Source organism: Pinus tabuliformis, chromosome 4_1 (genome assembly GCF_031772625.1).
Source record: "Pinus tabuliformis cultivar Carrire ecotype Pingquan chromosome 4_1, CPIR1, whole genome shotgun sequence".
Taxonomy (NCBI): Eukaryota; Viridiplantae; Streptophyta; class Pinopsida; order Pinales; family Pinaceae; genus Pinus; species Pinus tabuliformis.
The window spans coordinates 105,497,650-105,516,470 of record NC_142303.1 but is presented as its reverse complement, the minus strand read 5'-3'; the positions used below and the strand labels follow the sequence as shown (position 1 = coordinate 105,516,470).

General features: G+C 36.1%; 1 protein-coding gene across 1 annotated transcript; it reads right to left on the bottom strand.

Annotated features, from left to right (window-relative positions):
* Nucleotides 1–295: 295 nt before the first annotated feature.
* On the bottom strand, nt 296–2,795 carry LOC149174441 (LEAF RUST 10 DISEASE-RESISTANCE LOCUS RECEPTOR-LIKE PROTEIN KINASE-like 2.2). The gene is made up of 3 exons (XM_089422598.1): nt 1,855–2,795; nt 1,700–1,726; nt 296–1,565 (listed from the first exon to the last, which is right to left on the bottom strand). The coding sequence occupies exons 1-3, from the start codon at nt 2,723–2,725 to the stop codon at nt 418–420; spliced, it is 2,046 nt and encodes a 681-aa protein (XP_089278724.1). The 5' UTR covers nt 2,726–2,795; the 3' UTR covers nt 296–417.
* Nucleotides 2,796–18,821: the final 16,026 nt, after the last annotated feature.

Below are 18,821 nucleotides of genomic sequence, written 5' to 3'. Positions count from 1 at the left end.
TATAAATTTTAAAATTAATTTCCTCATTTATTTATTTATTTATTTATTTATTTATATATATATATATATATATATATATATATATATATATATAAATTTATAAATATAAAATAAAATTATTATTATTTTCCTATTATAAATATCTATATGTAAAACATCATAACATTAAGTTATAAAAATATATCACACTTTCCCTTTATGCGCATTAATGATAATAAAAAATATAATAAATAACAAATTAACGAGCATTTAAAAGTAAGAAAGCAGCTCTCCTTTCATAAATAAGTGACCCATCTACAATTTATTATCAATCGAAGATGTTATCTTATATTATCAATCAAATATTTACAACGAAAGACTAAAGGTTTTTCAGGTTCAGCTGACTACCCGAGTTACTTTGGCACTGAGTAAACCGGTCTACAATCTAGTTTCAATTTCAGTAGAAGACGTTACAACCGAAGATAGTACAGGGTTTTCAGGTTCAGCAGAGGAATTGAAAGGCAAGGGAGGACTGCTCACATCGTCACCATTTCCTTCCAACATTTGAACAACCCTGCTCATACATGGACGATCTCTGTAGTTGTACTGGATGCACCATAACCCAATTTTAGCCACTCTCTTTGCCTTCTCCTCATCTTCTACTTCCATTTCTCCTCCTCCTCTCAATCTCATCCCCAATTCACCACTCTCAAGAAACTTAAAAGCCCACTCAGGAAAGTACAGCTGACTGGAACGACTCACCTGCACATCCATATTCTTTCTGCCCCCAACAATCTCTAGCAACAGCATTCCGAAGCTATAAACATCTGATTTATCAGTAACAGGACCCGCATCCTTTGACCACACCTCCGGCGCAACATATCCGGGTGTCCCTCTCGCGACAGTCATTGATATATGGTCATCTCCCTTCCCACAAAGTTTTGCCAGCCCAAAATCAGAAATTTTCGGTGTAAACTCTGAGTCCAGCAATATATTGTGCGGCTTGATGTCGAAGTGTATGATGCGCTTCTCGCACTCATGGTGTAAATATGCAATTCCACGAGCCGCACCCAAAGCTATTGAATACAACTGTTGCCACCTTAAGACACGCCCCTTCTCTTTTCCGGCAAATATGAACTTCTCCAGAGATCCGTTAACCATGTATTCATACACCAGTGCGCTTGTATGGGTTTGGAAACAATACCCCAACAGGCGAACCAAATTGACGTGATGGACATGCCCAATAGTGGCGACTTCATTCATGAATTGGGTCTGGCTGTGTCTATGCCTATCAAGAAGCTTAACAGCCACTAAATTGCCGTTGCGAAGCTTTCCTTTATATACCACACCAAAACCTCCTTCTCCCAACTTTTCTGCAAAGTTGTTTGTGATCTTTTTGAGTTGAGAGTATGAATATCTGGTTGGCATTTCATAAGCATATTCCCTTAGAAATTTCTCCACCTTTGAAATAGAGCTACGAGGAGGAGGAGGAAAAGGTTGCCTTCTGATCGTCTTCTTGGCATAAAGCCCTAAGAACAATAGTACTGCTACTATTGCTACCAGCACAGCTCCTCCAGTGGAACATCCTGAGGTGGAATGAAGAGATTATTATCAATGTGACCTTGGTCCAACTCCCACCAGAATATCAATGGAAACAAAATGCAAATTCACCTCGAGGTTAATAAATTGGAGATACTGAATAGGGAGAAATTATGATTACCTATTATAATAAGCTTGCTTCGACCTCCTGTATCAAGGACCCACAATTTTTGGTAAGAGAATGGAGACTGGGCAGACATAAAACGAACTGGTAGAATGGAATATTTAATATATATTTACAAATTAAGAGTTGCAGAAGGCGATGAGGAAACCTACCATTGGAGGAACATACGTCTGGAGTCGATGTGTCATCGGGACAAATGCAAAGAAATGTTGTCCGATTTGAGCTGCCATAACCACATCTCCCGCTACTCTTCAAACAAGCCTCACAGATTTGAAAACTAATCGGGTCGAACTGCACTTTTACCTCAAACCCCGAAGCTAGTAAACTGTTATTATCAATAGGCTGCTGAGCTGAGTACTTGGTAATTGGTAGTTGAAATCCATTACAGGGCTTATCCAACTTTAAATGTGAACTGAAACTATAGTTCCAATAATCACCACACAAAAAGATCGGATCTCCAGCAATTCTCTGATTAGGAATTTGGTCGCAACCCTTCCAAAGGGTGAGATTAATGTCAACCGTATCGAGAACGTGAAAAAGAGAGCCGGAGCTCCAGAATTGAGAATAATTATCTGATAAATCGCATTTATCCCCAAACAGCTTGTTGTTAACAATTGTCAATGTTGCATGATAGGTATTATTCCCTGAGTAAGTGAAGTCCAACATGCGATATTCATTTCCATTGACTATAAGCAGAGGATGGCCGCTCTGGTCATGACAGTCAAGCTGGAAGTCAGGGTCACCGCATCCGCTGCCAATTTTTCCAAAAGGATACCCGAATGCAAAGCCCCCACATGGAAATGTACCCGAAGAACAATCCTGGTATCGACCGCCGAGAGATGAAGTTATGGAACAGAGGAAAAGGAAGAGAGCAGATGCAACAAGGGGCAGATGAAGAGTGAGAGGCATTGAATTGCTCTGGAGAAGAGCACGTATTCTCATGCTCTGCACTAAACTTCTGTTGGAGATAAAAATGAAACTCGGATGACAACAAACGCATGAAGGGGGGTTCTCCAAATCCATTAAGAAGGGGGGGCGGTGGAATTAGACAGAGTTGGCGTGAGGAAAACGGCAAGAAATTGCAGCGGAGCAAACTTCAGAGTCAACACATTAGTTAGACTTTGCTTGACTTATTACCGTGAAAGCCTGTATTTCCGTTCCACGCGCCTTCTCCCAGGCTACGTCTAACCAGCCATCCCCAGGGTATTTAATGTTTGGGATATGCATGCAGTTTAGCGCGATAATACTCGAAAAGCAAAATATTATTTAAGACCGAAACTACTCCCGATCCCGTGTTATCACATTAACCAAGATGCATATCCCCGGACATTAAATACCCTGGAAATGGTTGGTTAGGCGTTGCCCTTCTCCCATCCGTGAAGACTCTTCACCATATAACAGCCGCCACGCCCGCAGACAAACTTCAACCGCCTAATTTTGACCCACAATATTCCTATGGCTTCGATATCTCTCGTGATGAAACAAACTAGTTGTCTAAACCATGTGATTTTTACTTAAAAGATTTTTTTAATGCAAAATATGTGTTTATTATATTTTTATTGTGTTATATTTACATTTCACCAAATATTTAAGTTGTTTGTTTGTTTTATTATTTAGATAATATTGAATGAATTGGTAAATGGTTTTGTTTTTTATTAATTTGGATAGAATTTTAATTGTTTTTTAATATTGATAAAATTTTAATTTAATTATCAATAATTAATGGTGAGAATTTAATGGTCATGAAATATAAATTTTTAATTTCTTTGAAATATTTAAAAAATATTTTTAATAATAGTTACAAATTAAAAATTGAGATTTGTTTTAAAAATAAAATTGATTAATTAAAAAATGACATATAAATATAATTTATTGTTTTTCGATATATAATATTAATAAGTCATGGTATTGGTTTAGAGTGTTGTAACAAAGTCTATTTACTAGCAATTGTCTCTAAAGGTGGGAAGATACACCAAAGAAAATGAAGATTTGGGAAGATATCTTGGAAAACTAAACCACTAAATATACAAAAATCTTATATTAAATAGAATACATATTAGATAAAAAATTATTTGAAAAAAATTGAGAAAACTCTATTATGACAAACAACTTTCTAATTCAATGGTTGCTTACTCGCTAATAGAAATTTGTCATTTCAACATTTGGTTATGCTCATTGCAACATTTGGTTATGCTCAAGTCAAATGATCTATGGAAAAGGGTCTTCTAGGTAAAATTTGAAGAACATAGAGTAGTATAACTGTATTTTATGAGAGTCAATGTGTTATTTGTTTACCTAAAAAACCAACTTGCCATAATAAAACTAAGCATATAGATATTAAGTATTATTTTGTAAGAGAGGTCATTGATGGAGATGGAGTAGATCTTAAAAAGGTCCACACTCAAGAACAATGTGCAGATATGTTTACAAAACCAATGTTGTTAGAGAAGTTGTGGCAAAGTTGTGGCAGTGTTTAGCTTCTCTTGGCTTATACAAGAGATGATGAATGAACTTGGGCAAGGTATTAAATAAATTATTGTCAACATGGAGATTGTTAAAATATGACAACAATTAATTAAAAGAAAATGTAAAAAACTTAAATTTACTTGAGCAAAATTTTATGGTTAATTTAATGATGTTGGTTTACAACATCGATAATAGTTTAACAATGTTTATTTCAATATATCAATGAAACTAAAAGTTTGAATAATTTATAAACATCATAATTAAATAGATTATAAATCTTATTGTAAAATCCTTTTGATCAATAAAATATCTTACCTTGTCCACAAATCCATGAATATTTCACTAATAAACTAATTCTAATTCTTGTATTTACTATAAATAATTTCGCATATTCTAAATACCAATAGAAAACATCCGAAGTACTCTTTAAAAAAAAATAGATTTATATCATGTTAAAAAAAATCTGCATTGATGGCTCTTTGTCGGTGTGCAAATTTCTTAAAAACCTTAGCTACCATTGGCTTTCCAAAATGTTATTATAAAAACAACAATAATAACCACCTAAAAAAATTCATCGATGGTTCTTTAAAAAAGAAACGTGGTAAAATGTGTTGATGACACTTCTAAAAATATATGTGTTGATGAATATTTGTTTTTTCTTATCATTAGCTTTCACTGAAGGTTTGAAATATTTTCAAATTTCTTATAAATATTTTTTACATCAAATTTTTTTAGGAATATTTCTTCTTATTGGATTCTGAAAAAAACATATAAAATATCTCTAAATTTCTCGTAAACATATAAAATATCTCTAAATTTCTCATAAATCTATTTGAGTATAAAGGCCAAAATATCTTCAAAATTTTGAGAATTCTCTGGTGAAGGAATGTGTTCTCAGAAATTATCTTTCAATGCTTTAGATATTAGATTCGTGTAGTATGTTTTGAACAATTATCTTTTAATGTTGGTGATTCTATTTCTAAATAAATACTTACAACCATCTTTTGATTTGTAGTTCAATTTTTTATTTATAAAACTATATGACTAGTCTTTCAAAGTGGAACTTATGGTCATATTTCTATACATATACAAGGGATTGTGTGGTCTTATTCTAGTCGTACATTTTTTAAGGACCATCTAGATTCTCTTTATGTGATGAAACTCTTAGCAACGCATTGGGTGGCATGCTTTACTTATAGAACACACATGTATCTCTATATATGACAGTTTGTGCTTATAGAATTTTAATGTGTTTTGATAGTTTTTTGAAATGTGGTACATGGCATCTAAACTGGTAATTTTGTTTTTGTTTAATATGTTTATGATTTTTTTCTATAAAATATTAAGAAAAAATTGAAAGTAGTTTGGTCAAACAAAAATGAATTTGATAAAATTTATATTCAAAACCTCAAAACTTGTAATTAGTTACAAATATCCAATGAATTTGTTATCGATTACAAATAATGTTTTAATGCTGAGTTAATTGAAAACCAACAATATAAATTCTATTCAAAATATTCGATTATGATTTTGTCACCTAACTCAAATAAATGGGCTTTTATATTCATGTATTAATCAATAAATTAGAAAAATAAAAAGAAGCAAAGGACCATACAATAATTATATATTCCCTCACTTGTTAGATGCACCAACATATCAGAGATAACACTCAACACAAAATATTAAATATTTCATTTCAATAATTGAAATTTATACCCAAAATGAGTTGGAGATTCAAAAATGAATCCACCAACTATCAACTACTCCTGCTGACTATTAATTATGAATTTTCTACTACCGACTAGGAAACAATCATCATCTTTAATAGCATGTACTTCTTTGAAATGTTAACATGCATGATTATTATGACACCTCCCCTTAATCATGAACTATATGTTAACTCACCTGTTGGTCTAAGTCTCAGCTAGGCTTACAACATAATTAGGATTTTTACAACATACAACTTACATCTACAAATTTCAAATTTAGTATTTCCAAGAGGCTTGGTGAATATTTCAGCGACAATTTCATCTGTGTTACAATATGTTAAGTCAATTTCTTTTGATTGCACTTTTTCTCTTACAAAATGATCTTGTGTTTTTATATGCTTTGAACTTGCATCATATACTGGATTTCTTGCCAAATTGATATTTCTTTTCTTGTCACATCTAATTATTGTAGGCGCTTCTTGTGTTTCTCCAACATCTTCAAGTATCCTTTTAATCCATATTGCTTCACACCTAGCATTTCTCAATGCTTTATACTCAACTTCAGTGGATGACAAGGAAACAATTGGTTGTTTCTTGTTGCTCCAGGGTATCGCTCTTGAACCTATATTGAACACATATCTAGTAGTAGAGTTTTTGTTATTTGGATTTCCAACCTAGTCAGAATCAAAATAACCTACCAACTCAACATCAAATTCATCAATGTACATAATACCAAAATTAAGTGTTCCTTTCAGATATCAAAGGATATTCTTTGCTCCTTTCCAGTGGAATTCACAAGGATTAGCCATGAAATGACTAAGTATGTTGACAAAATAGGCTATATCTTCCCTAGCAGTGGTGAGGTAGTTCAAACTTACCACCAGTTGATGATAAAAAGTTCCATTCACCTCTTTGGTTCCATCATCAGTGTACAATTTAGCATTATTTTGTAAAGGAGTAGATATTTCCTTGCATTCAATCATATGGAACATTTTAAGGATTTCCCTTATATATTTGATTTGTATCATTAGTGTCTTACCACATTCCCTCCAAACTTCAAGACCTAAGCAGTAATGCAATTCACCAAGATCCTTCATCTCAAATACTTGTAACAACTAATTTTTAATTTCTTCAATCAACTTGGATGCATTTCCTATTATAATAAGATCATCAACATATACAGACATCAAAGAAACATTCCCATCTTCCTCTTTCTTGAAGTACTGTTTAGAATCATTTTTTTCTTCTCATAAAAGAAAGAATCAATTTTCACATACCAATATCTTGGTGTTTGTTTCAAACCATATAAATCTTTCTTTAACCTTTAGACCAAATGTTCATGTCTCTATTTTAAAAACCCTTTAGGTTGAACCAAATAAACTTCTTCTTTTAACTCACCATTCAAAAAAGCAGATTTGACATCTAACTGATGCATTTTCCAATTATGTTTTGTAGCTAATGCAATTATGATTCTAATTGTGTTCGCCTTAGCTACAGGTGCAAAAGTATCTTCATAATAAATTCCTCTTTTTGTGAATAACCTTTTGCAACCATCTAGATTTATACTTACAAATACTTCCATTAGCATTAAAATTGGATTTATACAACCATTTGCATCCTAAGGGAACTTTATTTTTAGGCATCTCTTTTAATTCCCATGTATCATTCTTCATTATAGAGTTATATTCTCCATTCATTGCATCTATCCATTATTTATATTCTTTAGCTTCTTCATAACTTGAAGGTTCTACAACATTCATTACAAGAGACATTAATGCATAGTATTTATACCTTATAGGTGCCTGAATTTGACATGATGACCTTCTTATAGTTTTACTAATTTCATCTTTCTTTCTTCTTTGTGGAGTCTCTTTTCATATGCTTGGAGTGTCATGACCGCTTGATGCTCCTTTCTCTTGAACCAATACATATTCCTTCTTGTTTCTATTTATGTTCAACACTTGTATATATTTTGACATAATCATTAGTATCATGCCATACACCAGTATTACTCATTTTATCACCTTCATCTGCATTCTCATGAAACATTACATCCCTACTTGCAAGAAATCTATGGGAACTGGGATCAAACAACTTGTATGCTTTTTTATCATCACAATAACTAATAAATGTGCACTTAATTGACTTTGCATCAAGTTTTCTTCATTCATCTTTTGGAATATGAGCAAATGTCTTGCACCCAAAAACTCTTAAATGACTCACTTTTGGTTTATACCCATAAAATGCTTCAAAATGTATTTTAAGACTTAAACTTTTGGTTGGACTCCTATTTTTCAAATAAATAGGAATATTAATGGTTTCAACCCAAAAATCATTAGAAGCATTTTTACCTCGAAGCATACTGCATGCACATTCTACTAGTGTTCTGTTTTTCCTCTTACCAACTCCATTCTACTGAGGTGTATGCGACACTATAAATTGTTGTAAAATCTCATTTATTTTACAATATTCATTAAATTCTCTTGATTTATATTCTCCCCCATAATCAGATCTAATAATTTTGATGCATTTTCCAATTTTCTTTTCCACCATACTCTTGAACTCTTTAAAGTACTCAAAAACAACATTCTTCTTTCTTATGAAATTAAACATGCTTCACGTTCAACATGCTCATTTTTCATAACAGGAAGACCTTCAACCATTGTGTTATTTTGGATATTAGTGGTCACCCATCTATTCCACTTGGAATCCCATATCAATTCCTTTTCCAGTTAAGCCTGATTGTGTGCCATGTTGGCAAACTAGTGATAAGAACTCGGTGAAATAAAATATGAATAGGCACACAACACAATCTCGAATGTAGTTTAGGAATATATTTTTCTTGGCAGCAAAGTAAATTACTATTTCTTCAAAGTATGGCATTTCTCTTTGGTATTGTGCTTAAAGAAGATAAAGAGTAATTTTCAAACTTTCTACACAATTAAGGTAGTACTCTTGAATTGATAGTTGATTAGCAACTTTACCGGTTCACTTTTATGGGTAGTTGAGGTAAAGGGCTCTTTGGTTTGGTGCTTGAAGAAGATAAAGAGTAATTTTTAAATTTTCCACACAACTAAGGTATTACTCTTGAATTCATAGTTAATTATCAACTTTACCAATTCGCTTTTATGGTTAGTTAGGGTAAAGGCCTTTTTATAAGATGTTTCTTTTTTGGGCTTTTAGGAGTCAACAATGGTTATCACAATTAATGTGGGGAAGAAATTATAGATAAATTTATATATTTATTTTAAAATTTTCATAACTATTAAAGAGTAAAGAAGGTATACATATATTTATAGGTGGTGTTTTTGTTGTTTTTTTTTTCAATGTTAAATTAGGTGTTATTCTAATATTGAGGAAGATGGTTTGCTTTAGTATTCTCCATAATGTTTTCTTCTCTTTGCAGGTATTCTTCATAATGTATTTGACTCAATTGTAAGCCTTTGAATTTAATTCCTTGTGAATGTGATCAAAGGATATAACCTTGAAGGTTCTAATCAACTCCATAACTCTAATCATCTATTGATACAATAAATAAATGTTCAAGGAAGTTAAACCTTTCAGCCAATTTATAATAGCCTTTGAATCCCTTATTACTTGTAAGTTAAGATTGTTGAAGTGACACAATTAAAATGACTAACATAAATGACTAATTTGTATTATTGTAGTGTTGAAAATAGCAACAAGAAATGATAAAAATAGAATCCAGATATTCCAATTTTAATTTGTCCTTCAATTAAAACTGTGAATTAAAATCGAATTTGGTCTCACCAGCTACTTGAAAATAATTAATTAATTCATTATGGATTAATTAGTTGGAGAAATTCAAGTTAGAAGTCTTTCTGAAGTCATGCAACAATTATCCCTTAAATTAAGGAGATTATCCCTTAATTAAGGAGATAAGATTGAGTTATATTTGAGTTGTAATTAGTTAGCCCAGTTTACTAAGTTAAGTCCAGTTAAATTAGCTCCAAATTGTTTGAGGAACTAATTATGAGTTATCAGTCAGTTAATGCATGCATGCACTCAACCAGTGTACTCCAAATAACTAAAGATTTCGTCATCAGAAACTCATGCATGTCTATTCTGAGAAAGACCCAGTTGAGATTAAAGTCAAGGACAATGTACTATCAGTTGCATGTTTTCTCTTATAAAGGAAACTCATGCATGCAGCCAAGGTAAGGTTCCTTGAGGATTGCACAGTTCAGACAGGGTGTGAGGTCAGTGTGAGAGATCAATTTTCCACTTGGTTGGAGAAGATTATCCCAGAGGAACAATGCAAGAATAGGAGCTTGGAGGGTAGAGGAGAAGGCTTGTGAGAAGCTTTGATTACCTGTGAGCATCTGTGAGGATTGTACTGAAAGTTGGCTAGCTGTGAGAGCTAAGGCTTTGTATAATCTCTATGTATTTCTACCCTATATGATAATACAAATAGTGGGGCTTTTTTAGCTGAGGCTTTCCCCAAAGTATTTTCATGTGTTTGGTTCATTGATTCTTCTTCTTTTGGTTATATGTGTTCAGCTTGATCTTGCTCAATCTTTAAGCTTCCGCAACGCAAATTGATAGTAGAAGTAGGTTATAGTATTTTGCTTTGGTTATATTGCATTATTGGGTTAATCTATAGTAAGATTTTCTCTATGGTCTCAGAGGAGGGAGATTTGTAGAATTTCTACATGTAGTACTTTTTAAGTAGTTGTATTTTTGTTCCTAAACTAAATTAGTCATTCATGTTAGTGATTTTTAGTTGCATTACTTATTATCTAGTCATGTATTCTTACCCGAGACTAAATTAGTCATCTATGTTAGTCATTTTTAGTTGGGACACTTAATATTGCTCGTTTTTGGTAGTATTTCACTTGTAAAAGTTGTGGTGACTAACTTTTTTAGCCACATGTCACTAATTTCATCATTTTCTACTAGTGATGAGAAAAGTGACTTGTTGGGAACGAGATCCCCCAAGGACAGTTTTGGGGCTAAAAGCCCATGTTTTGGGTCAAATTTTGTAATAAAGTTGTGAAGTCTCCGCATTTTGTGGTTGCAGAGTACGAAGGTGTAATGAGTCATAACAGGTTGTCCGCCCTTTTTTTGTAAAGTGTAAACTTGGTTGTAAAGATCTACCCATGGTTCGTGAACCATGGGATTGTATAAAAAGAGCTAAGTAAGTAAGCTCTAAGTAGTTTTAAAGAAGTAAGAAGTCTTGAGCAATAAGGAGGAAGTCTTTATAAGTCTAAGTTTCGGGTCTTAGCATAGGTAGAGGCTTTGTAGCTGAGTGCGCAGAGGCCTAGCGTGGAAGTCTGCAGCTGAGTGCACGGACCCCTGAAGTTGTGTGCACAGGGTGGATAGAGTCTGTAATCATTTGAAAATATTAATAAAGAGAAGCATTCTACAAATTCTGTTTCTTTGTTTCCTGTTAATGCATCTTGTCATATTGTGTATGAATTTAATTTACAATGCTTATGTATTGTGCGAATGTATGTAATTACATTGGTTAATTGAACACAAGTAAGAATATCTGTTTATGCGGCGCTAACCGTGATCATTTAATAAGTAAGACACTTAAGATAATTTAGGAATCTGCACAATACACTGCCCTAGTAGTGCGAAAGTACCTGAACCATAGATTAGGGTTGCACGAAGGTCAATCGTACCCCTTTGCAGAGGTATCGAAGGGCAGAATAAAGGGCTAGCTAGACAAAGCCCTAGAACTTAACGACCTGCGTGAAACCAGGAACAAAAATAATAAACTGACATCATGCCCATCTCAGGGTGCTAAAACTTGGTTCCAACATCCCCCCATATTGCTTCAGGTGAGACTTCAGTCCGCGCTTCGCGGGCTGATTCCAAAAGGGCCAGAAGTGTAGGGATTTGTTTGGATAACTAACGCTAAACCTGGGTCAGGCCCCATGTAGCCAAAAAATGGTTCCGTTGTCAGGACCAGAATCTACATAAGAGACGTGTGATGTTGTATCACTGGAATCCAAATAAGAAAGAGATTAGAGACTGGTTGGATAGGAAGATCCACGAATTTGCGGCGCAGGAGAATATAAATCCGTGACTGACAGAGGAACAGTGGCTAGATAGGCACCTATATACAAAGATCCACGAGATCTTTTTCTGTTCCTTTCTAGTTGATATATACAAGTGGATCGTGAAGCTAGCGGATAACTAATGAAGGTGGAGACTTGATGGTCCTATTGTTTGGACCCCGGAATTAGTACAGAGATTGGAAGAATCTGAGGATAAGATCACTTGTGTTGTCAATCATTTTCTCGATTGCATCATAGGAGAATTTGTGACTGAATTCACGGTCGATACCTCAGTCAGCTACAACGAGGTGGAGTGACGCTTTTTCAAAGGTTTGCGAGGTAAGTACTTGAAGTCTTTGAATACCTAGACTAAGATGTTATTGTGACAAAAAAGGGGTTATGTAGCTACCTTGATGTTCGGAGCTACGTGAAGTGGAAAGACTTACAGGAATGAAGGAAGAAAGGGTCCTAAATATAGTCCATTGATTTGACCTCCATTGGGTGACGAAGAGGGAGTAGCGCAGGCTTCTCTGTGAAGCGCTAGTCAATTAATAAGGCAAGGATTCCTGTTACTGCCACCTCCACCCACACCAACTCCAACTTCACCACCATCACCTGCGACTTCACCCATACAACCACCGCCTCCACCGCAGTTTACCATAGCAAATTAAGTGAAGTTGCCTTTGTTTAAAGTCTTGGGAAATGAGGACCCAGACCAGTTCTGGTTCATCGTGAAAGCTGCATGGGAAGTTCAGGGTGTCACGGCTGATTACATGAAGAAGGCAACATTGGTTAGTTCTTTGCATGATCGTGCCCTAACCTAGTACATCAAGTACTCTAATGATAACCCAAATTCTAGGGTGGCAGATATCCAGACCACGCTGAATAAAGAATTCAGTAGGCCTAAATATGAGGCACAGACGATTGTAGGGTTCAAGGAAATCATGATGAAACTAGGCGAGACACCTTGGGAATTAGATCAGAGGTTGAAGTGTAAAATCCGTGAAGCTAATATGAACTTAATAGATGGACAATACCGTGAGTGGTTCGTGGCTTCACTCCTGCCACACCTAAGGGTTGCAATGTCACAACAGAAGATAACGACTCAGGCAGAGGCCTTGGAGATTGCAATGAGACTGTATGAAACACCGATGCAGGATCCGAATCTGTGGGTTCAACAAATCCATGCACAGTTGCAAAATCTTTGCATTGAAATGAAACTTTGAAGCAAAACAAAATAGTTTGAATGGAGGTATGCGAAAAGGTATGGTGCCTGAAATGTAAAGGTCAGGGGCATGAAAAATACCTTTGCCCAGTCTTTGCGAACTATACTGCAGGAGGAGGACCTATGCCTTTGAGGCCGGAAGCTCAAGCAGGATCGAGCATGGGACCTGCGTTGTGGTGCGCTATATGTCAAGTAGTAGGAAAACATACAACGAATAACTGTCATTTGCTGCAGAAGTTTGTACAAACACCACAACAACTGTTCTGCAACTTCTGTAGGTCGATAGGGCATGATGAGCGCAACTGCATAAGCTATGAATTGATGATGGATAGAACACCCGCCTATAGGGTTCAGGCAGAAACATGACCCCCTGACCAGAGCGCAGGGATGGCATGAACAGGCTTTCAGGGGCACAGAGGATGACAAGGCAGAGGAGGACCTGGAAGAGGTTGGGGACAGCTAATCTACTACAATTGTAGAGGACCAGGACACCATGCCGATGATTGTACTAACCCAACACGTCTTTCATGCAAATATTGCACTCTGTTTGATCATGAAACACAGAGGACTGTCCTACGTTGATAACAAGGATACGCGACAAAGGAGTGCTACCACCTCAGCCGATTCGGAACCTGCATATGATGAGGTCTAAGCCTCGCGAAGAGGATCCGAATGTGAATATAGTGCTCTGAAGGGGAAGTGCAATAGGGGATGATAAGGGGAAATAGTTCGAAGACAGTGCATGGATTCACAAAGCTCTGACGAAGGAGGCTGAATTTGATTTAGATCCCGCACGCGAAATGTTCATGGAAGGAAAGAAGAGCTTCGATGAGGCCTCCACCTCAGGGAGCAAGGATAAGCTGGATTGGGAGATGGACCGTTATATGCTTACGACCTTCCTAGAGACCTGCATGAAGCTACTACGCTATAGAAAGGTCGTGAAGGGATTACAGGAGCTTATAAATAGATGCACTGGAAACACTCCGGGTGAACCGCGCGTAGTATGAAAGATTGGTAAGCATAAAACAAGGACAGGATGAGAGATGAGACTGACTGCGCAGATAGGAGAATATGAAATGGATCAGGTTATTTTGGATCTGGGGTCAGACATGAACATCCTACCAAAACATACTTGGGAACGAATGGGAAGACCCGTGTTGTAGAGGTCTTCGATTTAGTTAAGGATGGAAAATCAGGAGAAGATCATCCCCATGGGGTGGCTGCAAGGGGTGACTGTAGATATTGAAGGGGCAAGCGCGTTGGCTGACTTCAAAGTAATAGAAATTGTGGATGACAGCAACCCCTACCCTGCGCTCCTTAGCATCGATTGGGCTACTGATATGAACGGGGTAATAAACTTAAAGAAGTGAAAGATTATATTTGAGAAGAAATCACTCCACGTAATAGTACCCCTAGATCCTGCTGAAGGATCACAGTATACTGAACCTATCCGTGATTATGAGAGCGATGACGATTTCGACTGCATATATAAGATAACAGTGTGAGACCAAGATTGGGTGAATCCAATAGTGGATGGATGAATTACATGGGATCACGAGAGTTCCTGCACCTCGAACTCTGATGAAGAATTAGAGTGCTGGCAGAATTGGTTACATGAAGTAACCATGCTAAGTTGTAACATGATGACCCGATCGCTGCACTATGTGTCGTCAGAGGTAAGAAATATGCCCACTTATGATGGCCTAAATGATGTAGATGTATGTTTGGATGCATTTGAGAGGGAGGTACCAGAAAATTAGTGCTTCTAGGCTTTGGACTAGGCACTGCGCACTACACCTGCAAGATGGTGGGGTACGCACAAGGGTAGCTTTGGTAATTGGCTCGAATGTAGGAGGATGATGAGAACACACTTTGGGAAGCCGAAGGTATGAATGACAGACAAATATGATGGGAAGGATGATCCGCACACACACTTGGCCAAATGGGTCGAGGCTTATGGAGCAAAGCCCCAACCTGAATGCGTGCACTTGTTTTGTCACACCTTGGATGTCATCCCGATGATCCGGTACTTATAAACGGAGCTCCGCCATGGTATAGGTGAATGGGATATTTTGCGTGAAGGATTCCTAATGACATTTCGCTTTGAAGACGGGTTTGATTGTATTGACGAGGCGCTACAAAAAGTGAAAGCATCAATCTTTAGGATACCATAGGACCCTTTGGACCTGATTCAACCTGATTGGACTACTCAGCTAAGTCACGTGTTGGAATGCTATAATGTGACTGCTAAAGAAGAATATGAAGATTTGTGAAAGATTAACATCCTTGAAATAGAAGGTCAAAGCGAGGTTGAGGGACCGCAAATTGAGAATCCTGATATAACCGTGCCACTAAAATGAAACAGGTAAATATTCGTATGGAGGCAGAGCCCAAATTCGTGAAGATTGGAGATTACTAGGATGACTTGATGGTGGATAAGGTCGTTGAATTGCTCCGCAAATACCAGGGTTTGTTCCCTACAAAGTTTATGGATCTAAAAGCGATAATAGGAGACCTAGGTGTTATGAAGATCACGTTGAAGCCCGACGCAAAACCAGTTAAGCAAAGACCTTTGTTGGAATTATGATGCATGTGTTGTACTTGATGGAAACCCACTTATAGGAGAAAAACTCACTTGTATATGGTAACTAGATGAATCTACATAAGAGATATCAGATGTGACAGAATGCATGACAGTAGTGTTTACAGATGTGATGAAATGCAGGGCAGTTTCAAGGAATCAATTCAGAAGGCACCTCACTCAGGTGAAAGATCACAATAGAGCATGACCACAACAAAGAATTACAGTTTATACTACAAAGAATGAAGAAAGAGAGGTATACACAGGTTCACCTTGACCAAGCTGTATATACACGCAGGTTCACTGTATACAAGTCGCGTATACGTACACATTCACTTTCACAGAAGGAAAATCACATATACCTTGGAAAACTAAGTTTTTGGTCTGAAGTATTTGGTCCATGGTATTTGGTTTGAGGTATTGACCCTAGGTATTTGGTCCAAGGTATTGGTCCTAAATGGTTTTGGTCCATGGTATTGAGAAAGGCCTACAAACTATAAAAGGAGGAGAAGATCATTAGGCCAATGTGTGCAAGTATCGAATATCTGATGAAGTGTGAGATCTAGTATGCAGGTTATTGGGTTATGGTGCATTGCTGGATCTGAACCAAGGATGAACCTTAGCATTTGATGAAGGATAAGATCTAATGATATATCAGGATCTCTAGGCTTGAAGTGAATTATCATTATGTGATTTGATCATGTATCTGAATAACTAGCGCATACTGTAGTCTATAAATATGATGATCTGGGTATGAATAAAGTCTGAAATAGTTGTAATGTTTAAATCATAATTTACAAATCTGTACGCAAGTTCACTTTAGAAAAGGGGTGTATACACGCTGGTTCTGCATATCAAAGCAACATATACATCGTAAATTTGATATGCAAATTTGTATGCTGGTTCACTTTGAGGAAAGCGCGTATGCACATAGGTTTGACACATGGAAGTAGTGTATACCTTATAAAATATGTTTTAGTTGCTTCTATTTGCTGTTGCAGTGTTCTAGGTTCTGACTTGGGTTCTGGTTACTGTATTCTGGTGACAGCATTCTAAATGATCAGATTGATGGAGTGATTGATTGATTCGGTTGTGGTTGGTTCAAAAGGAGTTTGGTTGATGCAGATATATTTGATGATTGAATGATGTTGTTGATGGATCCGGTCTAAAAATTTATGAAACGTCGTCCCTAGAAGAAAAGAGAAGGTTGTAGCCTTCTGTAGGCCAGCACCTACGTACTAGTAAACATATTAGCTAGTACAAGAGCTAGGGGGCAGTAGCTCCCTTCCAGTAGAAGCTGGAGAACAAGAGAAGGTTGTAGCCTTCTGTAGGTAGAAGCCTGTGTACTAGTATAAGACTGCACCAATACAAAAATTGTAAGTAGTATTTTCTTATTATCAAAAGAAGAAAGAGATGATTGCAACAGGTGGTTTTCACCCACATTGGGTTTCCACCTTATATCTTGGTGTTCATGTGTGTTGCTTATGTGTGATGCTTTATTCTATTTTTCTGCACTGTCTAATGAATTCCTAATATACTGGTTAAAGTTCAATGCATGATGATTTGGGTAAATCAAAAGATCTCTGCATATACATTGGTTGCATTAAGTACAGTTGCGTATACATGCTAGTTCACTAAGCTGAAGTAGCGTATAAAAATCAGTTTTGAAAAGTAAATTATTGATCTGATAATACTAATTCACCCCCCCTCTCAGTATTATTTCCGACAATTGGTATCAGAGCCAAGTTCTTCAGAATAATCTTGATCTCTTGAGGGAAGATCCATCATCACGAGTAATCAAGAAAGCGGGGGATCCATCAGACCGCCAATCTTTGATGGGAGCAACTTTGTTTATTGGAAGGTAAGAACCACAACCTATCTTCAATCTCTTGGAACAGATGTCTGGGAAATCGTGGAAGGAGGATATACATTTCCATCAACAATTCCAACAGATACAGCTGGTAAAAAGCAATATGAAACCAATGCCAAGGCTGTCAATACATTATTAGGAAGTCTATCACAATCAGAGTTTGTCAAAGTTATCTAGCTCAAATCAACCAAAGAAATATGGGAAAAAATTGTTCTAAGCTACGAAGGATACTCTCAGGTAAAATGTGCTAAACTGTAAACTCTCAGAATTCTATATGAAACTCGCAAGATTCACAATGATGAAAGTATAGCTAGTTACTTCTTACGTATAGATGAGATTGTTAATTGCATGAAGAATCTAGGTGAAGAGATAAAGGAAGTCACCTTAGTTGAAAATGTTTTAAGATCCTTATCTACTAAATTTGAATCAAAAGTATCTTCCATAGAAGAAGAGCAGGATCTACAGACTATCACTATGACACAACTTCACGAAATCTTAACTACCTTTGAGATGAGAAAAGGAGGTCCATCAGTTATGAGAGAAGTCATATTTAAAGCTTCAGCAAAAGGAAAAGAAGAACTTAATGAATCAGGACATATTTAAGAAGAAGAAGAGGAAGCAAACTTTGTCAATAAGCTTCAACGGGGTTCCAGAAGATTCAGAGGTAAACTACCTTTCAAATGTTTTGCTTGTGGTAGAGTTAGTCAATATGCTGCCAAATGTCCTCATAAAGATAGATATGATAAAGAGAATGGATCTGGAAAATGGAATAGAAAACAAAGTGTAAGTAAAAAGAGCTACTATACTCATGAAGATAGCGATGGTTTATCAAATAGTGATGAAGATGAAAATAGTAATGACCATAGACTTTTGATGGCTTATAAAGATGATGATTTCTTGGATGCTTTAGATGAAGATGATCTTTATGAAGAAAGCTCTAAACTCAAAATCTGTTTAGAAAAAAATAATATGATTATAGATACCTTGACATACCAACTTGTTGAAAAAGAAAAACATAATGAAAAGCTAGAATGTGAAATTGTGGGTCTAAGAAAGGATCTTGAGAAAACAAAAGCTCTCAATCTTAGATTTACTAAAGGATCAGAAACCTTAAATGAAATTATCAAAGTACAACGCTATCCTCTGATAAATACAGGTCTTGGATATACTGAAGAAACATCTCAGTGACAGAAGCTGTCAACCTCCACTAAAATCTATCTTGATGCAGCAAAGAGCAGGGAA